Raw genomic sequence first — 20929 nt, 5'->3', positions numbered from 1 at the left:
CAGGGCAGAGGGCGCAGGCGGCGCGCCTTGGGGAGGGGGCCGTCCTGGGGGCGGGGGCAGGGGCGGGGGGGTGGAGCCCCCCGACGGGGGGCGGTACGAGCCGGGACGACGACGACGAGGCGCCCCGGGGCCGGGTGCATGGAGGACGAGGTGCTGGGAGAAGGAAGGGGGGGTGGGTCCCGAGACGAGCCTCGTGGGCTTGGCTCCTCGAGGTTCAGCTTCGGGACAGAGCCCTGTAGGGGCACCCAGAGGCCTGAGAAGGGATAGGGAGGTGAACTGGACGGTGGAGGGGGCCCTCCTCGATGGGGTCCCGCCGAGAGGAAGGCTGGGCCAGAGGGACGTCCGGGGCAAGGCAGGGAGGAGCCGACCACACCACGGCTGGGGATTTCGCGTTATGGAGGTGCGGGAGATTGGTGGAGGCAAAGATGTGGTCGAGTGGAAAGGCGGGAGGGAAGCACACCGCAAACCCGGGAGGCCACAGGCCAGTGAGGGTGCCCTTCTATTTCTCTCGAATCCCCCCACCCCGTCCCCCAGTAGAAACACTATGTTTTTGTTTTATTGTTGTGAAATTTTCAGTGTTGGCTGATTGAAACTGTTGACGTGGTGGTACTTAACTCATGGTGTTTCCTACAGTAGACAGTAAGGACAGCGTCTTGGTGAGCACACATCTAGCCCAGGGTTTAGGGGCTCTTTGCATAAGTGTGGGACGGGGTCCAGGACTTCAAGGCTATAGCTGAATACTGACACAGAAGTGGAGCACAGTTGCAAAAAGCTTTGGTGAGACTTCTGGGGTGCACTTACAGGTTACACTAGTTAGCCCCATGCTTCTTTCAAATTAAGAGGCAATTTTTCAAAATCACACTGCTGAAACGTTTTACAGGGAAATAACTGGGGAATGCATTTGGAAATGGAAAGGAATTAGGTTGATAATAAAATTCCAAGGATGGAAGGAAACTTTAAAGGTCATCTAGTTCTCTGCTTATCTGGGAGCTTTATTATGGGGGAGATGGTAGGTTGCACTTGGCAGAGGTGTGGGACAGAGTTTAGGGAACAGAAGTTAAATGATGATGTCAATATGTAGGAAATTTAGAAGATCCCATGGAGATTAAGTGGGATAATCTTAATCTAATTCTGAGAATCACCCAGAGGCTCCAAGTGAAAGGTTGAGGAGAAACTGGTAAAAGTTTGATGGAGAAGCGAAGTTGGTAGGAAAGACTGGTGGCGTTCTGGAGGAGTTGGAAGGAGCAGGGTTAAGAGTAACTGAAGGTTGATAATAGAGTTTAGGAGAGCTGGGCCATCTTAAGAAAGTCAAGGGGATATTGATAGGCATCTCTTAATAGGGCGACTGGGGAAGCTGCCTTTGGGGTGGAATTTGGGGATGAGAGTCATGGGCCTTGGTGCACAGAACCTTACTAAAACTGACTTTGAAAGGATCGAACCTATTACCAGTTTTGCAACAGAAGTAGGTAAGGTTCTTTTTTGGTTCTGGCTCTTAGAAGGTGAGGACTGGCTGGTTATTGAGGGAGGAAGGAGAAGGAATGCTCGTGTCTTGGCTATGGAGGACAAGTTCTTTAGGATAGAGGAATAAGGAAAGATGACTGGTTGCTACGATAGGGCAGAGGAAGCTAAGGCCCTGGCAAACTCCGCTGCTGGAATCTGGATTGGACAGAGTAGAAGAGAGTTCCAGAAGACAGGGTGGCTGTACCAAGGGCGCTAACATGGGTCTGGCTATTTTGATTTGCCAGGAAAAGGTAGGGCGAGAGAGGATCTCTTTCTTCTTTTCCGGCCTAGGTGATCTCGGTTAGTAAAGAAGGGTGAAACGTTTTCTACAGGTAGAGGATTTCATGGTGTGAATAGTCTGAATAATCGGCTTGAAGGAAGGGCTTCTTTGAGTAAAACAATATCATGGGAAGAGAGGACTTTAATGATAGAAAGAAGGGAGGCAAAAAGAAGTCAGGAAGAGGGCTGGGTAGTGAAGGGCAATCACTGGGCAGAGGGAAGGTAGCAATCACTGGTCTTGTGTTAGGGCCAGTAAAGGCAAAAAAATGACACCTTGAAATCTCCATGATAGTGTTTTCTTTTCTTTTCTTTTCTTTTCTTTTTTTTTTTGTCTTTTTGAGATAGGGTCTCGCTATGCAGTTCAGGCTGGCCTTGAGCTCACTTTGTAGCCCAGGCTGGTCTCAAACTTGTAACGATCCTCCTGCCTCAGCCTCCCAAGTACTGGGATTACAGGCATGCACCACCACGCCCGGCTTGATAGTGTTTTCTAAATAAAACTTTGAAGAACACTTAGAGCTCTTTACACTTCCTGCTGGAATCACTAAGGTTGGAGTAAGAGAGAAGATCTTGGGTAAAAGTAGGATTGAGGAGAGACTGGCATTGAGGGAATAATGTAAATGTGTTTGCCCATAAGGAAATAGCGAATTTAGAGATAGTGTACACATTATAAAATGTACAACATGAAAGAAGAAGAGAGGAATAAAGAGCCAAAGGAGAAAGACATTTACTAGGATGTCTTTTGGAGCTGGTATTGGAAAATGTAAAAACTCACCTTTGATACCCACTGCTCTGGGGAGGGCCTAAGAAGCAGGGTAGTTGGGATCTGGGGTCTGTAAGTCTAAGCATTCATTAGGAAATCTAGACTAAAGTAAAGATACTGGATGAGGGAAGGGATTTACTATTCTAAATAGAATGGCCTTGAAAGAAGGAGAAAGTGGGAATACAACAGTTTTCCAGTCTGCAAGTGGGAGGGATTCTAGATACTGTATAAGGAGGTGAGGGTAGAAATTCCAGAGTAAAACTGGATAAAGAACAGGGGAATGAGAGCTTTGGGCCAGAACTGAGGTGTGGAGCAGAGGCACAGAGGAAATGTTCAAATCAGGTTTGGTCTGGATGACACTTGCAGTGCCTCATTGAGTCTAAGCTGAACTAAGTTTGGGATGGAGGAGAATAGCCATAGGCAGTAGAGAGCTGTTTTCCAGGGCCAATCAGCCTAAGATTCCAACAAAGTAATTTTATGGTTGAGTTTGGGTAGGAAAGTGAACACTAGAGGGGAATAGAGAGAGTGTGCAAGGGAAAGTGAAAATTGTTGGGATAAAATAGAAAAGAGGAGAAGCCACTCATGATAATATGAAGGAGAGGGAAGACCTTAGACCTTGAGTTTTCAGAAGAAAGTAAATTTCTTAATGCTAGCGTCCAAAATCACTGAGTCCATGCTTACTACAATAGCATCAGGACAACCAAAGAGGGAAGAAGTAAAGTAATCTACCTTTCTGCCACTAGGACGCTAAAACAGTGTTTTATATGATCTCACATACAAATTAGGCTTTTAATGGTAGTTTTTGAATGATGATTCTTAAAATAATATAGAAACTGTCCTCTTTCTAAATCATGCCCTTTTCCTCTGTTCATAACATAAAACCAATCTAAGACAAAAACTTTCTTTGATGAACTAAAGTTGACTTTCTGGTTCAAGAGGAATACTTAGCTCTGTTTCCAGAGTTAAATAAATTTTTCTAGCTCCCTGTTTTTTAAAGTAGAAGCCAGTCTTTTCTCATAAAACATTTAGAAATGGATCATCTTTTCAAAAGTAACTGCAGGCTGTATGTCAAGGTCATATTTTCCTTGGTCAGTGAATTATGATGAATTTGAAGAGAGATGACTTACCTGTAAAATGTGGTGATTTTTAGATTTGTCCATCAGAGTACATGAGGCAGGATGTGTCTTCATTTGGATTTGAAGAAGACCCTAAGCTACGGGTCTGTGAAGACCGAGGAGTGCTAAGGAGCAGGCAGAGCTTTGTGCTTTGTGCTTCTTTACCAACAGTCTGCTAAGAAATAAGACTGGGTTACCTCATTACTAAGGTATGCCTAGAAATCATAGTGTTAGTGCCATTTAAGGGTACACTTGAATTTAAATCTAATGCTGGTGTTAGGGGACGAAAAGAACCAGCAGATTTTTTTTTTCTAAGTTCTATGAATTACCCAGCACATGACTGTGATCCTGGGGGAAATTGATATATTCTATACTGGAATCCATGAGGTGATTGGGTATCTTCTTATGAAAGGGCTTTAATCAATTTAATGTAGTGGTTCTCAAACTTTAGCCTGCATCTGAATTAACTTATGACTTTGGAGACAGCTGTAAGTTGGAGTTCTGACTCTTGAGCTCTGGAGCTATTTGGCAGGAAGCACGTCACTTCACTTTCTTCAGCCTCATTGTTCTCATCTATACAATGGAGATTATAATACCAGTTTCACAGGGGAGTGAGGATTATGAGAGACAAAGTATATATAGTGCCAGCCACATACCAGGTATCCCTAAATAAGGTCTATTTTTTTCTTATTCACTTGCATCCTATGACATTACCTTTTATGTTACATGATAGTAAATATGGTAACAGATTGGAAACTATCAATAGCTCCTGAGCACCACCCCCCACCTTAGAGCTTTTCTACCTTCTTTCTCCATATTCTTGTTGGCTTAGTACACATCTAGCATGTATAGTGTGGTAATAAGAAATAGCTTGACTCATCTCTGCATCCACCTCTGAGGTAGAAGTGGGAGCTTTAACAGCTGTGCTGTGGCACTGCTCAGTATTTCAGGGCAAGAACTGAAGAGTGTAAAACCAGTTGAAACTAGGGGACCTTTTGGGCTATGGGTGACTTTTTTTTTGAGACAGGGTCTTGTTTATAGTGCAAGCTGGCCTTGAAATCACTCTGTAACCCAGGCTGGCCTCAAACTTGGGGTGATCTTCCTCCCTCAGCCTCCTGAGTGCTGGGGTTACAGGCATACATCACCATGCCCAGCTGGGTGACATTTTTTAAAAAACCTTGCCTTCTGAAAAGAGCTGCTGTGCTTTATTGTGGCTGGTTGGGCTTTCCAGCTGTTTCTGACATCTGGAAATTCTACAAAAGCGGGTAGATAGAGCAATGGTCTGGTATAGCTCTATGACAAGCATGTTTATCAATGATTGAAAGGGAGAGAATAATACCCCAAATAGCTCTGGGTTCCCCAAACCAAACTTCTTTTTTTTTTTTTTTTTTCCTAAACCAAACTTCTGAGCAGAGCAAAGCTGCAGCCTATAAACTAGATCTCCTCTCCGTAGCTTGTGTAGAATTTGGTGCCAACAGTCTCTCTTTTAGCTGTGCCAGTGCAGGGAAAAACAGATGATAGGACAAACAAAAACTATAGATTGGTTGACAAATTAATAATTTCTGCTTGACTTTGGAATTACATTATTATTCCCTACCTGTCCTCCTCTCCAGCAGATTTACCTGTCTATTGATATTCTATTTAGGCAAATACTAAAATGAGTTGTTCCCTGAATACACATCTACTGACAGTGCCAGAAGACAGTTAATAAACTGGCTGGATTTAAAAATTAGCTGTGGCTAAAGCACATTAAGGTAGTTAGAAGTTGATTTTATTATTTTTTCTGGTCCAATCTGATGTATGTTTGTTGTCTTTATCATGGAGACAAAGAAAACAAAAGAGGTGCCAGGTATGGTGGTGCACACCTTTAATCCTAGCACCGGGGAAGCCAAGGCAGGAGGATCACTGCAAGTTTGAGGCCAGCCTGGGCTCCCTAGTGAATTCAAGGCCAGCCTGAACTACATAGCAAGACCTTGTCTTGGGAAAAAAAAAAGAAAACAAATAAGTAAAACCCTGTATGAGATAAGGGAAAGAAGGAATCCATATATCCAGTGCTTTTTGCATGGGATGTTTGGTCTCTATATGACATAGCATTTTGGTCTTCCCCAGTAGTTTAGCAAGTTATTTACTGAATGCATATTGTATCCCTTGTGTCGTGGTAGACACTATTGTGATGGGGTATTAAACCTGTGGACTGGTAACAGGGTTGAGTTAATACTGAGAGTTTGAAATTCTTTGAGTGAATACTGTATAATGAAAAGGGTATAGATAAACATTTGGGTAAATTATATATATACTTTTTGAGACAGGGTTTCACTATGAAGTTTAGACTGTCCTTGAACTCACTACATAGCCCAGGCTGGCCTCATCAAACTCAAAGTGATCCTCCTGCCTCAGCCTCCTGAGTGCTAGGATTACAGGAGTGCACCACTACACCCAGCCCAGGTAAATAATATATTTAAAATTAGTTGAACACACAGCTGAATCTGGTCTGGGGTGGAAGAACAGAAAAAAAAAACTAATAATAATCTCTCCTAATATTTGTGTATGAGATCCTGGAGACTTAAAAAGAAAAAAGCAAAAGTTGAGTGATGAGGATTCCTCTTTAGGGGAAAAATATATCATAAATGCAGTGTACTGAAATGGAGACACTAGAGGGCTGTCACAGTCCATGCTAAGCAGGACACAGAAGCATCACAAAAAAGATTCAAGTGTCATATTACAACGATTCCACTCCTGAGTGTAAAAGACACACTAAATATTCACAGGGTCCTGCTGAAAATGAAGACTAAGGAAAGGCAACTATTTTTGGTCTAGAAGAAATTAAAAGTACTCAAGCAATAGCCCTACTTACTTAGGGTGCCATTTTGAAGGGGCTTTGCATTTTGAAAAGGACTGATTAATTTCATAATGATTGTTTTCAAGTTTTCTAGATATTTATGACATCCAGGAGTTGTACAAAATCATAGCTGGACCCTAGGTCTAGTATAAAGCTGTGATGAAGTGTTTTCCTTAAATGTAGTAATTTCCGTATAGCAAGAAATGGAAGTGAGTACTATTTGAATGATAGGAAAAAAGTATCATGGCAGTGAGTAGGCAAGCTAAAACAGTCTGGTAATATGAAAATGTAAGTAAAAGATAAAAACCGTCATTTGAATCAATTATCTCTAGTCCTTTTAAATGCTTTCATGTTATGCTTGGCTTTAGGCAGAAGCTAGCTTATCCCCATTTTGGCATATGCTGTGGTAAACGGACTGATGATGCAAGGTTGCTGAGAAGTGGGGACTGGAAGTGCTCTCCAAGGTTTCCACCCCAATTTAGACTGTGAGTCTTGGAGTATATCACTTTCCAAGGTGCTGCCTGATTAGATGGTTGTGTTTAATACTGCTGCTGTTCAATTAGGTACTTTCCAGTAAGTTTGGGATGTTTCTGAACAACAAATCACCCATAAAAGGATGGGATTCAGCATCAGTAGTGAGGAGATTGAAAAGGGTGTGGATGAGTTTGACTGGTATTGCTATTAGGAGCTCCAGAGAGACTGTAAGCTTTGGCCATTCGGTTTCTCAGTGACTGTCCAGCCTTCCAAGGTGATTACAGTGGAGGATGTTGGAAGTAACTACATTCATTTGAATGAATAAACTCTCATGTTTAACAGACAGTTAACGTTCCTTCGTATTGAATCTCATAAACGTTTATAGACAAGATTTTTAAACATGGAGCTACCCAAGTAGTCTTTGAAGATGTCTATGCTAGAACTATATGTAGGCGATTACTTAGCCTTCTTGGTAAGTACAAGAATGGAACAGGATGTAATGTCCCTGATAAGTCTGATCCCTTGGGGTAGACACCAGTAGAAATATTTGGATAGGAAAAAAAAACTAAGGGGAACTAGAAAGTGCTAGAACAGATTTAGTCAGAATGTTAGAAAGAAGAGCACAGAGGACCTTATTCCTCCTTTAAGTTAGCTGGTGGATTATTTCCAGTTGATTGATTGTATGTGTGTGTGTGTGTGTGTGTGTGTGTGTGTGTGTATGCATGGTTGTGTGTGGTGGTAGAGGAACCTGCAGTGCATGAAAGGAATTAGAGTGGAGTGACTGAGGTGTGTATATGGGACTCTTGAGTCTCAAGGAATGATAGCTGGTTAGTGGTAGGGAAAGATGAAGGGGTATAATTATTGGGGGAGCCAGGCGTGGTGGCACATGCCTGTAATCCCAGCACTCGGGAGGCTGAGGCAGGAGGATCGTTGTGAGTTTGAGACCAGCCTGAGCTACAAAGTGAGCTCAAGACCAGCCTGAACTGCACAGCTAGACCCTGTCTCAAAAAGACAAAAAAAATTATTGGTGGAGCAAGCCCAAGGAGAATATAAGAATACCCTTCTGTGAGAAATCATTAAAATAGAGCAATTTAAATTGAGAGGACATTCTCATTAGGAAGCTGAGTTTGGGGTATATTATGAAGGAGGGCAAAACAAGAATGTGTCTCCTGTTGAGTATACATGAAAGGAGGCCAAGTACCGAGGAGGGTGAGATCTGTGGTAAGAACTCCATCCAAAGCCAGGAGAAGCTGATTTTGAGAAAGTTTGGCTTCTCTTGAGGGTGACTGGGTGGAAGTGATAGCCTTTTCATTGTAGTTCTGGATCTCTGGTCTTCTCCAGGGTGTCTTTCTTTGATGTGTTTTCCCCAAAGCAGGATAATGGGGTGGCCTCCCCTTTGCTTCTGTGAAGTTTGTCTCTGTCTTATGGAAGCTTAACCCAGAGATCTGGTTTTCTATTGGATCGTTAGGTCCCAAAGTTGGTTTTCTTTACTTATTAGTCATCACTGACCCAACCCTCCTCCTTAAACTGTCTACTGGCCACGCCTATCCTCTTGAGGACAGATTCAGGGCCAGACTTCAAGATGAATATTTTCCAGCTCTTTCAATTTTTAAAGTCATAATTGCTTCCAGGTCACCATGCAGTGTAAATCATAAGGAGCCTGGGAGAATAGTACCAGGTTTAGTTTAACTGAGACCTTCTTAATGTTGGGTTTCTCTACTTCTTTGTTGGTTTTGGTTTTGGTTTTGGTTTTGGTTTTGGTTGTTTGAGTCTGGGTCATGCTATGTAGTTCAGGCAGGGCTTGAACTCTCTATGTAGCCTAGACAGGCCTTGTACTCACAGTAATCATCCTGCTTTGGCCTCCCAAGTGCTAGATTACGAGCATGTACCGCCACACCCAGCTCCAATTTACCATCTTGCTGGTAGGGTCCAGCCATGAAGGAGCAGGCAAGTTTCATGCTGTGTGACTCAGGCACAGCTGGGTCCCATACGCTGTCAGCTTTATTCAGTACTTAAGGGGTCTTTGGCCACAAAGGGACCTGTATGATCCTGGAACGCTTACTAACTGGATGAACACTCTGTGATCATTTTCAAGGTTAAAAACTTTAAAAATAATGTCGCGTTGGGTATAAAACATTTGTTAGATAGATGCCCTGTTACCTCATTTAATGCACATTCTCTTCCTCCTGTGCACAGTGATGACCATACTTTTACTTGTAATTGTTGTGAAATCTGCTGGTTTTGGCACCTTTGTTTCAAAACAAAACAAAATGATTCGACACCATCTGTAAAATCTTTGGGTTTTAGTGCTACCCATACCCTGTTACCAACTCCTACAACATGGACTTGGGCTACAGTTTGATGTTGTGCTTCCCCTTTTGGTAATATATTCTCTCTAAGCTTTCCTAAGATGTCTATCTTAAGTGCTTCCCCGAGGGTTTCAGTTTGGCCCATGATGGTGAAATATTTCGGGTTCCCCTATTTCATGTTTTCCTTTTTGGCTGTTGTATGTCATGGGCTTCTCTTTTATGTCATTCGTACCTGCTCTTGTGTTCTCATTGAGTTTTTTTCCCTCCACTTTGGATTTAAAAAAATATCTCTATTATGATGGTACTTTTTTCTACTACCTGCTGGCCTTTAGCTTAGCTGCTACTTTTGCCATTTAAAAGTTAGTGCTCTGCCATTCAGACCGTTCTCTTCTTGGTTTCCTGTCCTTCACAGAGTGGTGATTATGTCTGACTGCCTGCTCTCTGTGGCCCACTTGTTGGATGTGTTTCCTTGACTCCGTCAGTCCTTCTGCTTCTATGTACATGCGCCTACTGACTGAGAAGTTTCATTTCTATTTTTTCAGCTATGCTTATTGCTTTGGGTTGGTGGAACGTGTGTTCTCCTTTGTCCTCATCATGAGTTGGATGTGACTTTTGAATTATTTGCCCCAAAGTGGGATTACCTCACAGTGGTCCTACAACAGTGACCAGTATTTGATTCTTGGGCCATGCAGCTGTTCATTTCTAAACATGGCTGTGACATCTGGGGAAGATCTTTGAGGTATTTCATATCCTTGTGCCTGTGCCTCCTGGGTCATTTGGGATTACCGGGTTTCTTCCAAGTTCCTTTGCAGAACTTCGCCTTTGATGTGATGCTTCCCACACAAGAGACAGAGCAAGAGCAAGCGAGCGAGCGAGGGACAGGACATGCATGTGGGTGCCTTGAATGAATGCAGGCTGGTACGAAAGTGTGTATACTGGTGAAACTTACTGAGTGTGGCAGGGAGTGAAGGAGTGTACCTGGAAGCTTTTCCCGTTTTGCTCACCTCTCCCTGAGGAGTTTGCAGTTGATGGTAGGTTACACTGTATGTCTTGTAATGAAACAAAACCCTAAGCCTATTAAAAAAAAGATTGTGTAGAACTGAGACCAGTGAATCTATTTGGAACAAGCTTCGTAGTGATTCTGACTTGGGAAACATCGGTTAACATTGAGCATCCCAACTGCCCTTGTTGTCAGGAACCTGCTTTCTAGCCCCATATTAGATGGCCCCTTAGCTTTTCTTTCTGGCCAGAGTGATTTTGCCTTCTTCTGTGGGCAGCTTAGTTCTATGTTCTCCTCCTTGTGTTCCCACCCGCCTCTCGCCTCCTCCCCAAAGCCTGGTTAGACAGCAGACAGTGAGCTTCAGATGGGCAAGGACTGTTCTAATAAAACCATAATAAAAGTTTGGGTTGCAAAGCTTTAAGTGGATGCACCATCATCAGAGCCATGTGAAAATGGGGATATGTAGTGTCACTTTTGCTCTCCAGGTAGTCACCAAATCTGTATCATGTCCATGGTTGCTTTTTTTGTTTTGTTTTGTTTTGTTTGTCTTTTTGAGGCAGGGTCTCGCTATGCAGTTCAGGCTGGTCTTGAGCTGACTTTGTAGGCCAGGCTGGCCTCAAACTCCCAACGATCTTCCTGCCTCAGCCTCCCGAATGTTGGGATTACAGGCATGCGCCACCATGCCAGGCCATGTTTGGTTTTAGCTTGTTTTTCCTTTTCTGTTTGGCCTAAAAACTCTACATCAGTGGAACATTTTATATATTGTTCTGTTTCTGAATGCTGGGATTTCCCCTCTGGTTTCTGTCTCAGACCCTGCAAACTACTTATTCCTTCTGTAAAGAATAAAAATAAGCCCAAGAGTGAAAAATCCTTGGTCACTAACAAAACTGCTGCTAACAGATAGTTAGGTAGCCACTAAAACTTGTACTTCATGTTGAAATTCATCTTATGGCAAGAACAACCTCTTCCATTGCCCAAGTCCTTTAACACTCGTAGAGAGGAAAGATGAGAAAGCGCCTGGTGTATGGCCCAACAGACTGAGCTGCTGTTTCTTAATGTAGGGATATTCCAAGGTAGTCTAAGAAACAGTCAAAACTTCACTAACCAGGATGTTCAGGGAATGGGGTCCTTGTTAAAAATCTTTCTAAAATGATGCTAACCCCCATAACTGTCTTAGTAATGCTAAAAGATAATTTTTAGAAAAGGTAAAAAATCATGACTCTTGTACAGATATAAAAATGAACACATGTTAAAGATTTTATTTTACTCGTTAATCAGCATGGGAACCAGACACATGTCATAAGGAGTTCAAGGAAAAAGTCAGAAAGCACAAATTTATATGGAGTAAAGGAACTGAGAGTTCCAAATGAGGGGAAAACTGGTTTTCCCACAGTGAGGAGGGACGTCAATCGAAACTCTGTGGGATAAGCCTGAGTTTCCATAGCCATTAGTGACCTGCACTTTACAGAGGTACAAAAAGCTCAGAGATGATGAGCTGAAAATTCTAGAGTCTGGCAGCCCGGAAAGGTGGCTATAGGGAATGCATAATTTTCTATAGTAAGCAAGCATGGTGGACTTTTGGTGGGGTTAATTTTGCTTTCTGTGCTTTCTTGGGGGCATCCTCTCAGTTCTCATCCAGAATTCAGTTCCATAGAACATCCATTTTCAGAGCACTGAGGACTGTGTGCAAAGTAATCTTGAGGAACCCAAGATGAAGAAGAACGATTATTTCTTACCTCAGATAGTTGAAAGTCTGGTGGGGCAGACAGACACACCACACCTCCGGGTAACCGCACTGCAGAAGAGTCAGTGCTGGGCAGAGGTAGGAATTAAAATGTTTGAGGAGAACCTAAGAGGGAGGGGTTAGCTAATCAGGGGCTGGGGCTTTGTGTCAGGAAGTGACACAATGGCATTTAAACTAGGCCTTGAGGAATGACAGAAGAAGAAGGGGTGTGGGGAGAGACTGTTTCAGAGTGGGGAACGGGCATAGTCTTGAAACTGGGTGATCTGTGTAGGGCAGGGTCAGGTGCTAGCATGGTAGGGAAATGGGAGGATGGGACAGAAGAGGAGCCTGGAGAGCAGGTTTGAGACCAAGTCCTGAGGCCCTTGAAGGCTGTGTTAAGAACTCGGGCTTGATTCTGATGGCTTTCGATGAGGAAGGCGAGGGAGGGGGAAGCCTGATCGAACTGCCGCTTTAGAAGATGAATTGATTGTAGAATCAAGAGATGGGAGGCCAAGGGAGCTGTTAAGAGGCCAGTGTAATGTTCCTGGTGAGAGATGATGAGAGCCTGCGCCGGGCTAGTGGCAAGAGGGTAGAAGGAGAGGAGGAAGAAGATGGCCGTATCAAGGCTTGACTGCTGATTGGCTCTAGGCTGTGGGGGAGAGGAGTGGAAAGCATTTCCAGGCTAGGGGACACTTATGATATTAACTAAGATAGGAAACGTGTTGGGCGTGGGGTAGGGGTAGGAAGAGGCTTATGGGGGCAGATAATGAGTCTGGTTTGAGACCTGCTGGGTTTGAGGGGCTCGGTGGACATCCAGTGAACAGCACGTTGCTGGCAGCTGGGAATTCGGCTCTGGGCCAAAGGAGAGAGGTCAGGGCTAGAGATACAGACCTGGAAGTCATCTGTGCACCCAAGGGTGTGTTGAAACTCTGAGAGCTCATAGGCGAAAGAGGAGGAGGGGCAGGGCCAAAATACGGTGTACACACAGGGAGAGGCACGGGGAGGGCCAGAGAGAGCCAGGAAGACTGAAGGAGGAAGAGGGTGGAGACCGACAGACCAGAGAGGGAGACTGAATGCAGGGCTGGGGGACCAGAGTGGCGGTGCAGCCAGGGAGGGAGAAGGGGGAGGAGGAGGAGAAACTGGAGACTCGGGAATGGGAACAGTGAGATAGAGCGAGGGGGAGACTGGAAAGAGAAGCTGAGAGAGAAAGCTAGAGGAGAAGTGATGTGCCCATGGAGAGGAGAGAGAGCTGCTGGGAGAATGATAGGGGAAGAGAGAGGTGAGGAGGGGGAGAGACACCAGGATGAGGAATAGAGCAAACTAGGGAAGCCGGGGGGGGGGGCGGGGAATGGGAGGAGGTGGCAGGGGCAAGGAGAGACGGAGAGCCAGAGAGGGTCAGACCTTAATGAATGCCCAGCTTTCGAGGGTAGGTAGTGGGGAAGGTGGGTCCTGGAGATGCGGCCAGTGTTGGGCCAGGGAAAGAAGGAGAGGGGAAGTGCAAAGAAGAGGTGAGAGCAGCAGTGTCCCCTGGCTGACACAGACGTGGCTTTGGGATGAGGTCCAGGAAGGGTGTGGGTGGGTACATGTCTGCTGTCCTCTTTCCCTAGCACGCCCCTCTCCTGGGTCCAGCCACACGGGCCTCCTGGCTTTTCCTCCTGCCCTAGGACCTTTGCATACACTCTGCTTTTCCTGGAATGCTCTTCCCCAAGATACCTACATTGCTTGCTCCTTCACCTCTGTTAGGTTGTTTAAGTGTTTCCTTCTCAGCAAGGCCTACCCTGACCACCTATGTCAGACCATAAGCCATCCACTCACACACACCCTGCACTGCCCCCGCCCCCCTGAGCCAGTGCCGTAGCTCATCTAAAATGCTGTGACTTAGAATGATTTAACCTTCTTATTGTCCATCTCATCCTTCTAGAATGTAAGCACCCTGCAGGCATGATTTTGGTCTGTTTTGTTAATTGTTGGAGCTTAGTAGATATTTGTCGAATAAGTGAATTAAGTTGAGTAAGAACAGTCTCTGAAAACTGAAAAAGGGTAAACAGAATAAATCCTGAATGTGACTATATTTTACCATGATCTGCCTCTTTGGAAAGTTAGAAAATGCTGATCATCGTAGGGTTCTGTTCAGGTGTTTTAGGATCTCAAGACAAGCTCACTGGATAAATCTCTTTTTGTGACACCCTTTTTTCTCTAGAAGGCAAATTACCGGTGTGGTGGCTGTCAGCAGTGAGCGCTAGATACTGGCTGGTGAAGGGGGTGTTAGGTCATAAGGATAACAGGCTAATAGGAAGGGACAGGACAGAAGGTTCTTGATAGAACCTTGTTTGTTGTGGCTTTGCTTGCTTGGGTCAGAATGCAGGGAGCCTTCACCTGATTTGGAGGGAGCTTTCTGCCACATTAGATGATGCATTGTATACAAACTTGGAAGCAGAATAGGATACTTTTGAAGGGCTTTAAAGAAAGCATGTGCTTCCTCTGGAGACCTTACATTGGCTGCATTGCACACGTCCTTCTATACTCAGAGAGCAGAAGAGAAATGGACCCCTAGTTGTCTTTCCATGCATTTGCCACTCATGTGGGTGTGACCCTCTAATTGTAGTTCCTTAGGCTAATCATGTGCAGAAAAATATACCGTCATCTCATTTGTCTACAATAGATTAAATTTCCTCAAACAGTTGTGCACATACCGTATGTGTGTGAAGAAATTTAAGAATCACTCTAGGTCAGTGGTGGCAAACCTATGGCATGCTGTGCCACAGTGGGCTGTTTGTTACCATTGAAAGCTCTGAAAGATTCGCCATGACTGCGCTCAGTGCTTAACGGTGTGCTTTGCTCCGTCCTGAAACATAGAGATTCTTAGAAAACTGGTGTATTCCTGTCCCTATTTGGACCTTCATTTTCTCTAATGGGCTGGCTTGTGAGAGAGACCGCTTTAACATTTTGCTCTAATTACCCTTGTCTAAACATTCCTGTGAAGTTAGATGTGGTGGCACACGCCTGTAGTTCCAGCACTCTGGGACACTGAGACAGAAGGATCGAAAGTTAAGAGTCCAGCCTGGGCAACTTAGTGACTTAGCGACATCTTGCCTCAAAATAAAAAACAAAAAAGGGGTCAGGGGTGTAGCTCTGTGTGAACACCTTTGGTTCAGTTCCCAGGGAGACACACGGACACACACACACACACACACATACACACACATGCGCACACAATTCTGTAAAGCAGCTGTCCCTATTCTGAGTTTGGACTTTTTGGGATTCTTTTTTCCTAGGGGGAGTGGCCACAGCAGGTCCTATTCGGTGGTTAGTGGCTGTCATGATCTCTACAGCACCGCTCTACAGCGGCGTGCACAACTGGACCAGTTCTGACCGGATTCGCATGTGTGGCATCAACGAAGAGAGGTGAGAAGACTTTGAAGACTGCTGGCCTCCAGTGAGCGGTAGCGGGTCACGAGGGGTAGCCACATGCCATAGGGCCTGGGAAAGAGACTCGTGGTTGTTTCTCCTTTTCTTGAGATGGGATGGGGCTGGGGCTGTGGGAGTGACCTGCCCTGCCATGCTGTCCGTGTTCAGGTAAAGGCTAGGAGGCCAACAGATGACCTTTGCCAGTTAGCATTTATCGACTTATTAAGAACTGTCAGATTGTGGAGTCAGGCGAAGCTCAGGCAATTGCAATTTTTATTTTCTGCATCAAAGTTTGATGCTCAAGGATATGTGTAAGATATTTGTGGTCCTTGTCCTAGGCCTGGATGAAAAGTAGTTTCATCATGTAGCTTTGTTTTAGAAACTGGTAGTGGGCATTCTGGTGGTCAGTTCTACCTTGCCCCTCAAGGCTGACAGCAATTTGGTGTCCTTATGAAGTATCAGAGGAAAATAAGACTGCTGAACATAGCTTTAATACAGAACCAACAGTTGGTGATGCCTGCCTCATCTGTGTGTTTTCAGTTTTTTGTTCATCAAAATATTTGGTTGACCAATATAGGCCATTTCCTGATTGTGCTGCATACCGAGGGCATCCGAATTTTGTACAGTATTTCACTTTCTGGCCCTTGGCTGTGTATGACGGCTGGGATGCCTCTCCCATTTTAAGAGAAGGCATGGCCTTCCTACTGTTTGCTGGTGTTTCAGTCCGTTGACTAGTCACCTAGAATGCAGAATGATAGGGGTTTTCCAGGGATTCAAGATCTAACTGGGTATGATGACACATGCCTGTAATCCCAGCACTCAGGAGGCTGAGGCAGGAGGATCACTGAGAGTTGTGGGCTACCTAGTGAGTTCAAAGCCAGCTTGGAATACATAGTGAGACTCTGTTTCAAGAAAGAAAAAAAAATATAGCATTTCTTAGGTAAATCTAAGAAGCATTTGTATGTCAGGGAGGAGGTTTTATTGGTAATTTTGAAGAGAAAAGGAGTAAACGTCTTTGTTTTTAAATGTACAATTTTCTTTTGTGATGTTGGGGATTGAACCAAAGGTCTTGTGAATGCTAAGCACCCGTTTTACCACTTAGCACTACCCTCAGCCCTACGTTTTTATCTACTTTTTTCTTTTTGTTCCTAGCTGGACAAGTGTGTACTTGTCTGAGGTTAAGGTTAGGAGAATAGACCCTTTTATTTTCTGAAGCCATTAGCTCCTGATAGCTTAATGTTCTCCACACTAAGGAACAAGTTAGAGACTTAAAAGGAATTTAATTTTAGAATCCAAAAGTCGAGACCAAGTAAAATAAGACAGAATTTTTCTGAGAGGCAAAAGAAAGGTATTTCCCTTGCATATGAGATATGTCCTTAGATGATTATGGCAAGCTGGAGTACTGGGGTTGATTAATGTGAATATTAACTGGCAGATTGTGTTGATTTAGTTATAAGTTGTTTTGACTTTGATACAGAGATGTGGACCAGAGCCTTTATAAAACTAATAGGCAAGTTACCTTGGTTCACCATCCACTCTAAATCCCTGCCAAGAGAGGAGCAGGAAGTACGCTCAAAATCTGGTTTTCCCTCTCTATGCACCTTTCTTGAGGTGCTAAATTACCATATATGTGTAGTGCTTAGGTTGGCCTTTTTTTTTTTTTTTGTCTTTTTGAGACAGGGTCTCACTATGCAGTTTAGGCGGGGCCTGAGCTCACTTTGTAGCCCAGGCTGGTCTTGAACTCAAAAACAATCCTCCTGCCTCAGCCTCCTGAGTGCTGGGATTACGGGCGTGTGCCACCACTCCCGGCTAGATTGGTCTTTTAAATGTTGTCACCTCCATCTCATCTGTCCTTTATTGTCACCCTCTTGTTATAGTCGAGGGTGTACTACTGCTGATTCCCAAAATGCAGTCTCACCATTTAAAAGCCACTTTTTTTTGGTTTGTTGTTTGAGACAGGGTCTCACTTTGTAGTCTAGGCTGACTTTGAACTCACTGTGTAGCCCAGGCTGGCGTCAAACTCTCACCGATCCTCCTGCCTCAGCCTCCCATTAAAAGCCACGCTCCTCCGCCCTTTCCTTTCCTAGAACTTAGGAACTTTGAGTATAAACTTGCATCGAGGTGTTAACTCTTGAAGCTGTGCTGTAGAAGCCTGACTGCCTTTACCAGCTGTGGTTGAGGAGAGTGGAACAGGGTCATGGGCTGTTTGGTGGCCCCAGGTGGCTGGCTCCAGTCAAACTTTCAGCTAATTTGCTTGCTTCCTTCCTTTCTAGTATCACTTCATTCCTTCATTCAACAAATGTTTATGAAACACAATGAGCGCAGACTGATGTCACGGTACACTGGTGGTGAGCGCTATAGAGTGGCATGGACCGGTCTTATAGGAGTCTAGATGCAAGAATGATAAACTTTTTGCTCCCAAATCTTAATGTTAAACAACAACAAAAAAAAGAATGACAGACTTCCCCAGGAATAGGGGAAGCCAGTGTGGTCTGAACCCTGGCTGTAAGGCTGAGCGAGAGCTTAAAGCTGGGGTTGGTTTTTCCCTGGGACAGTAAGAGGATGGCGGGTGCAGGGAGGCTCCTGCTAGAGCAAAGGGGTCTTTGAGGGCGGTGGAACTGCAGGCCGGGAGCGCCTGCACGGGCTGGAGGTAAGAAGCCTTGCGCGTGCTGGGTTGCATTTTTCCCTTACAAGGATCGCAGGCCCAACAGGAACTGAGGAAGGGCCAGTGTGACAGTGGTGCTGGCCCATGATAATTAGGAAAATGACCCTGAGAGGTTGTGGATACTTCTGGTTAAAATGCAAGAAAACCTTGAGCGGACCAACCCCGCATCCAATGATGGGGAGAGAGAATGGAACTGGTTTTCAGTCCTGATGGAGCCTGCCGCCATCCTCGCTTGCCCCCTCATAACTTTGCCCACTTGACCCGCTGTCCCCAGGTCCCACTCCCCTGCAAGCCATTCTGTCCCAGCCTCTTACCCCAATGGAGAATGGAGCGATTTCAACATGTGCTGGGTTCTGCATCCCCCTTTCGTCCAAGCATTTGAACCATGGCCACATGACATTTTCCCAAGCCTCAGGGGCTGGCGCGGGCGTGGGTATGGCTAGAGTGGCCAGGACTGCTGCTCTTGCTGCTACCGCCAGACTCTCTCAGCCTGGCTGTGTAGTTCTCTGGTGGCTACTTGCTTGCAAGAGCAGGGTTTCTGCTTTCAAGTATGATTTCAGGTAGGGTGGGAGCCCAGCAAGGGGGAGTGCGTATGCAGCTTGTTCTGTTTTGTATGACCCGGAGGGGAAAGAATGTAAATAAATAGCACCTTTCCGTGAATGGGGACTGCTACTTGTTTCCCCTCCTCCAAAAGCATCCCTGGGAAGTCTAGTCGGAACACGCCTCCCCTTGGCCCAAGGCCGGGTAGAGGTCCTGCTTTTCTGGTCTCTCGGAGTCGATGTGAAAATATGTTTTCCTTTTCCCTCAGGCTGTCCCTTCCTCCTTTTCCCAAGACCCCCTGACTGTCTCTCGAAAGCCCTTACAGTCATTTCTGTTTGTCACCAACAGTCATTTCCAGCAGTGGAGCCCTCCCACTTCTGCCAGCCTAGCTGCCTTTCAAAGGGGCCAAGCTTCCCCCTCCATTAGCCCCTTCTGGATCCCTGAAAAGATGGGGCAAGGCCCATGGTGACCCCCTTGCCTTTTTTGCTTCTTTTGCCCCAGGTACAATCTGTGTTAGTGGGAGGGAGCGAGTTCTTAGCAGGGCCTTCCTCCTCCTTGTTGGGGCGCCCTGACTACTTTTGCTAGGATGGCTGGCGGAGCCTGGCTTCTTCCCGGGCTGTCTTAGAGCCTGGGTGAGGCTCCTAAGATGGGCAAACCCAGCGCAGTGCATTTCCCCAAGGGCTCACAGAGCAGTTCTGGGCCTTGCCCACCCAGGAGACTTGCCACAGCTTTTAGTTGGGGCTTTATTCTTAGACTCAAGTAGCCTCCTTGGTCCCTTCCACCCAGGCATGTACCCCGCCTATGCCCTCCTTAGGGCAAGCATAGTATGTTCTTGCTATTCTTAAAATATCAAAGTTTTTTTTTGAGACAGGGTCTTGCTATGTAGTTCAGTCTGACCTTGAACTCACTGTGTACTCCAGGCTGGTCTCAAACTCACAGTGATCCTCCTGCCTCAGCCTCCTGAGTGCTGAGATTACAGGCCTGCGCCACCATGCCTGGCTAAAACATCAAACTTTTTGACAGGTATGTTAGCACACACCTGTAATCACAGTGCTGTGGGAGGCTGAGGCAGGAAAATCCCAAATTTAAGCCAAGCCTTGGCAATGTAGTGAAACCCTGTCTCACAATAAAGGAGAAAAGGGGTACTGGGAGTGTAAGTCAATGTGAATCCCCTGGATTCAACTATCTGTAGTACTGTTAATTAATTTATCAGTTAGGAAAACAAAAAGGGCTGGGATGTAGCTCAAGGATAGAATACATGCAGGTTTAATCCCCCAGCACTGAAAGAAAGACACCAAACTGTGAGTGGGTGTTTGTCCGCTCCTCAACTTCACCTTCCCAGTCTGCACCTCATTTGGAGGGTTCAAGATGTACCCTCTTCTAATTTTTACCTGAGCACGTGGTGGGAAAGTTGAGCTTTCCCCTTTGAGACCCAGCTTTGGCCTCTGGGCCATCCTACCCTGAACTGGGTGTCTGGCCGGAGGGCCGCCCTTGGGGATAGGAGAGAATGTGGGGTGCTGAGAGGCCAGAGGGAGGGTGGGGAACTGACGGTGGTGGAGTAGGTCGGGGGGAAGAAGGGTGGAGCCAGGCAGAACTCTACAAGCAAGGGAAATGTCCCTTGGAGGGAAGAAATAGTGTCCTTAATGTGCCCCTTGGTGCCCAGTGGCCTCAACTCAGAATTTTCACTTCTGGTAGTAGAGGTGTATTGGCTGTAGGCAGGCTCATCAAGGAAAGAGATAATGATTCTCATTTATTTTTAGTTTTAGTTTTAAATTATTATTATTATTTTTGTTTTGTTTTGTTTTGTTTTTCCAGTACCGGGAATCGAACTCATGACCGTGCGCTTGCCCGGCAGGCACTGTGCCACTGAGCTAAATCCCCAGCCCCGAAAAAATTATTTTTAATTAATTTATTTTTTTCTTCCCTGAGACAGGGTCTCACTGTGTAGTTCAGGCTGTCCTTGAACATACTGTGTAGCCGAGGCTGGCCTTGAACTCACAGTGATCCTCCTGCCTCGGCCTCCCAAGTGCTATCCTCCCAAGGGATTATAGGCATGCACCACCACGCCCAGCATGATTCTGATTTAGACTAGACCTGAAAACACAATGGGGATGGTGATTTGTTTCAGGAAAGGATTACCCAGCCATATGGCACCTTCAGCCCGCTTCCCTTATAGACTTTTTCTTTTGTCTTTTTGAGACAGGGTCTCACTATGCAGTTCAGGCTGGCCTTGAGCTCACTTTGTAGCCCAGGCTGGTCTCAAACTTGCAACGATCCTCCTGGATCCTCCTGCCTCAGCCTCGTGAGTGCTGGGATT

The 20929-nt window shown here is 45.4% G+C and overlaps 1 protein-coding gene across 7 annotated transcripts in view; it reads left to right on the top strand.

The window, feature by feature from the left end:
- Window positions 1–20929, top strand: part of Bcorl1 (BCL6 corepressor-like 1) — a 63856-nt gene that overhangs the window by 3946 nt on the left and 38981 nt on the right. For all 7 annotated transcript variants that reach the window (XM_005401251.2, XM_013523073.1, XM_013523072.1 and 4 more), the window contains one exon: window positions 15275–15404. In XM_005401251.2, the coding sequence (XP_005401308.1) occupies window positions 15319–15404 (86 nt within the window). In that variant the 5' untranslated portion in view covers window positions 15275–15318. The remainder of the gene's footprint in view (window positions 1–15274; window positions 15405–20929) is intronic.

The sequence above is a fragment of the Chinchilla lanigera genome, unplaced genomic scaffold, assembly GCF_000276665.1.
Source record: "Chinchilla lanigera isolate Chin_1 unplaced genomic scaffold, ChiLan1.0 scaffold00072, whole genome shotgun sequence".
NCBI lineage: Eukaryota > Metazoa > Chordata > Mammalia > Rodentia > Chinchillidae > Chinchilla > Chinchilla lanigera.
This window is presented reverse-complemented; position numbering and strand designations above follow the sequence as displayed.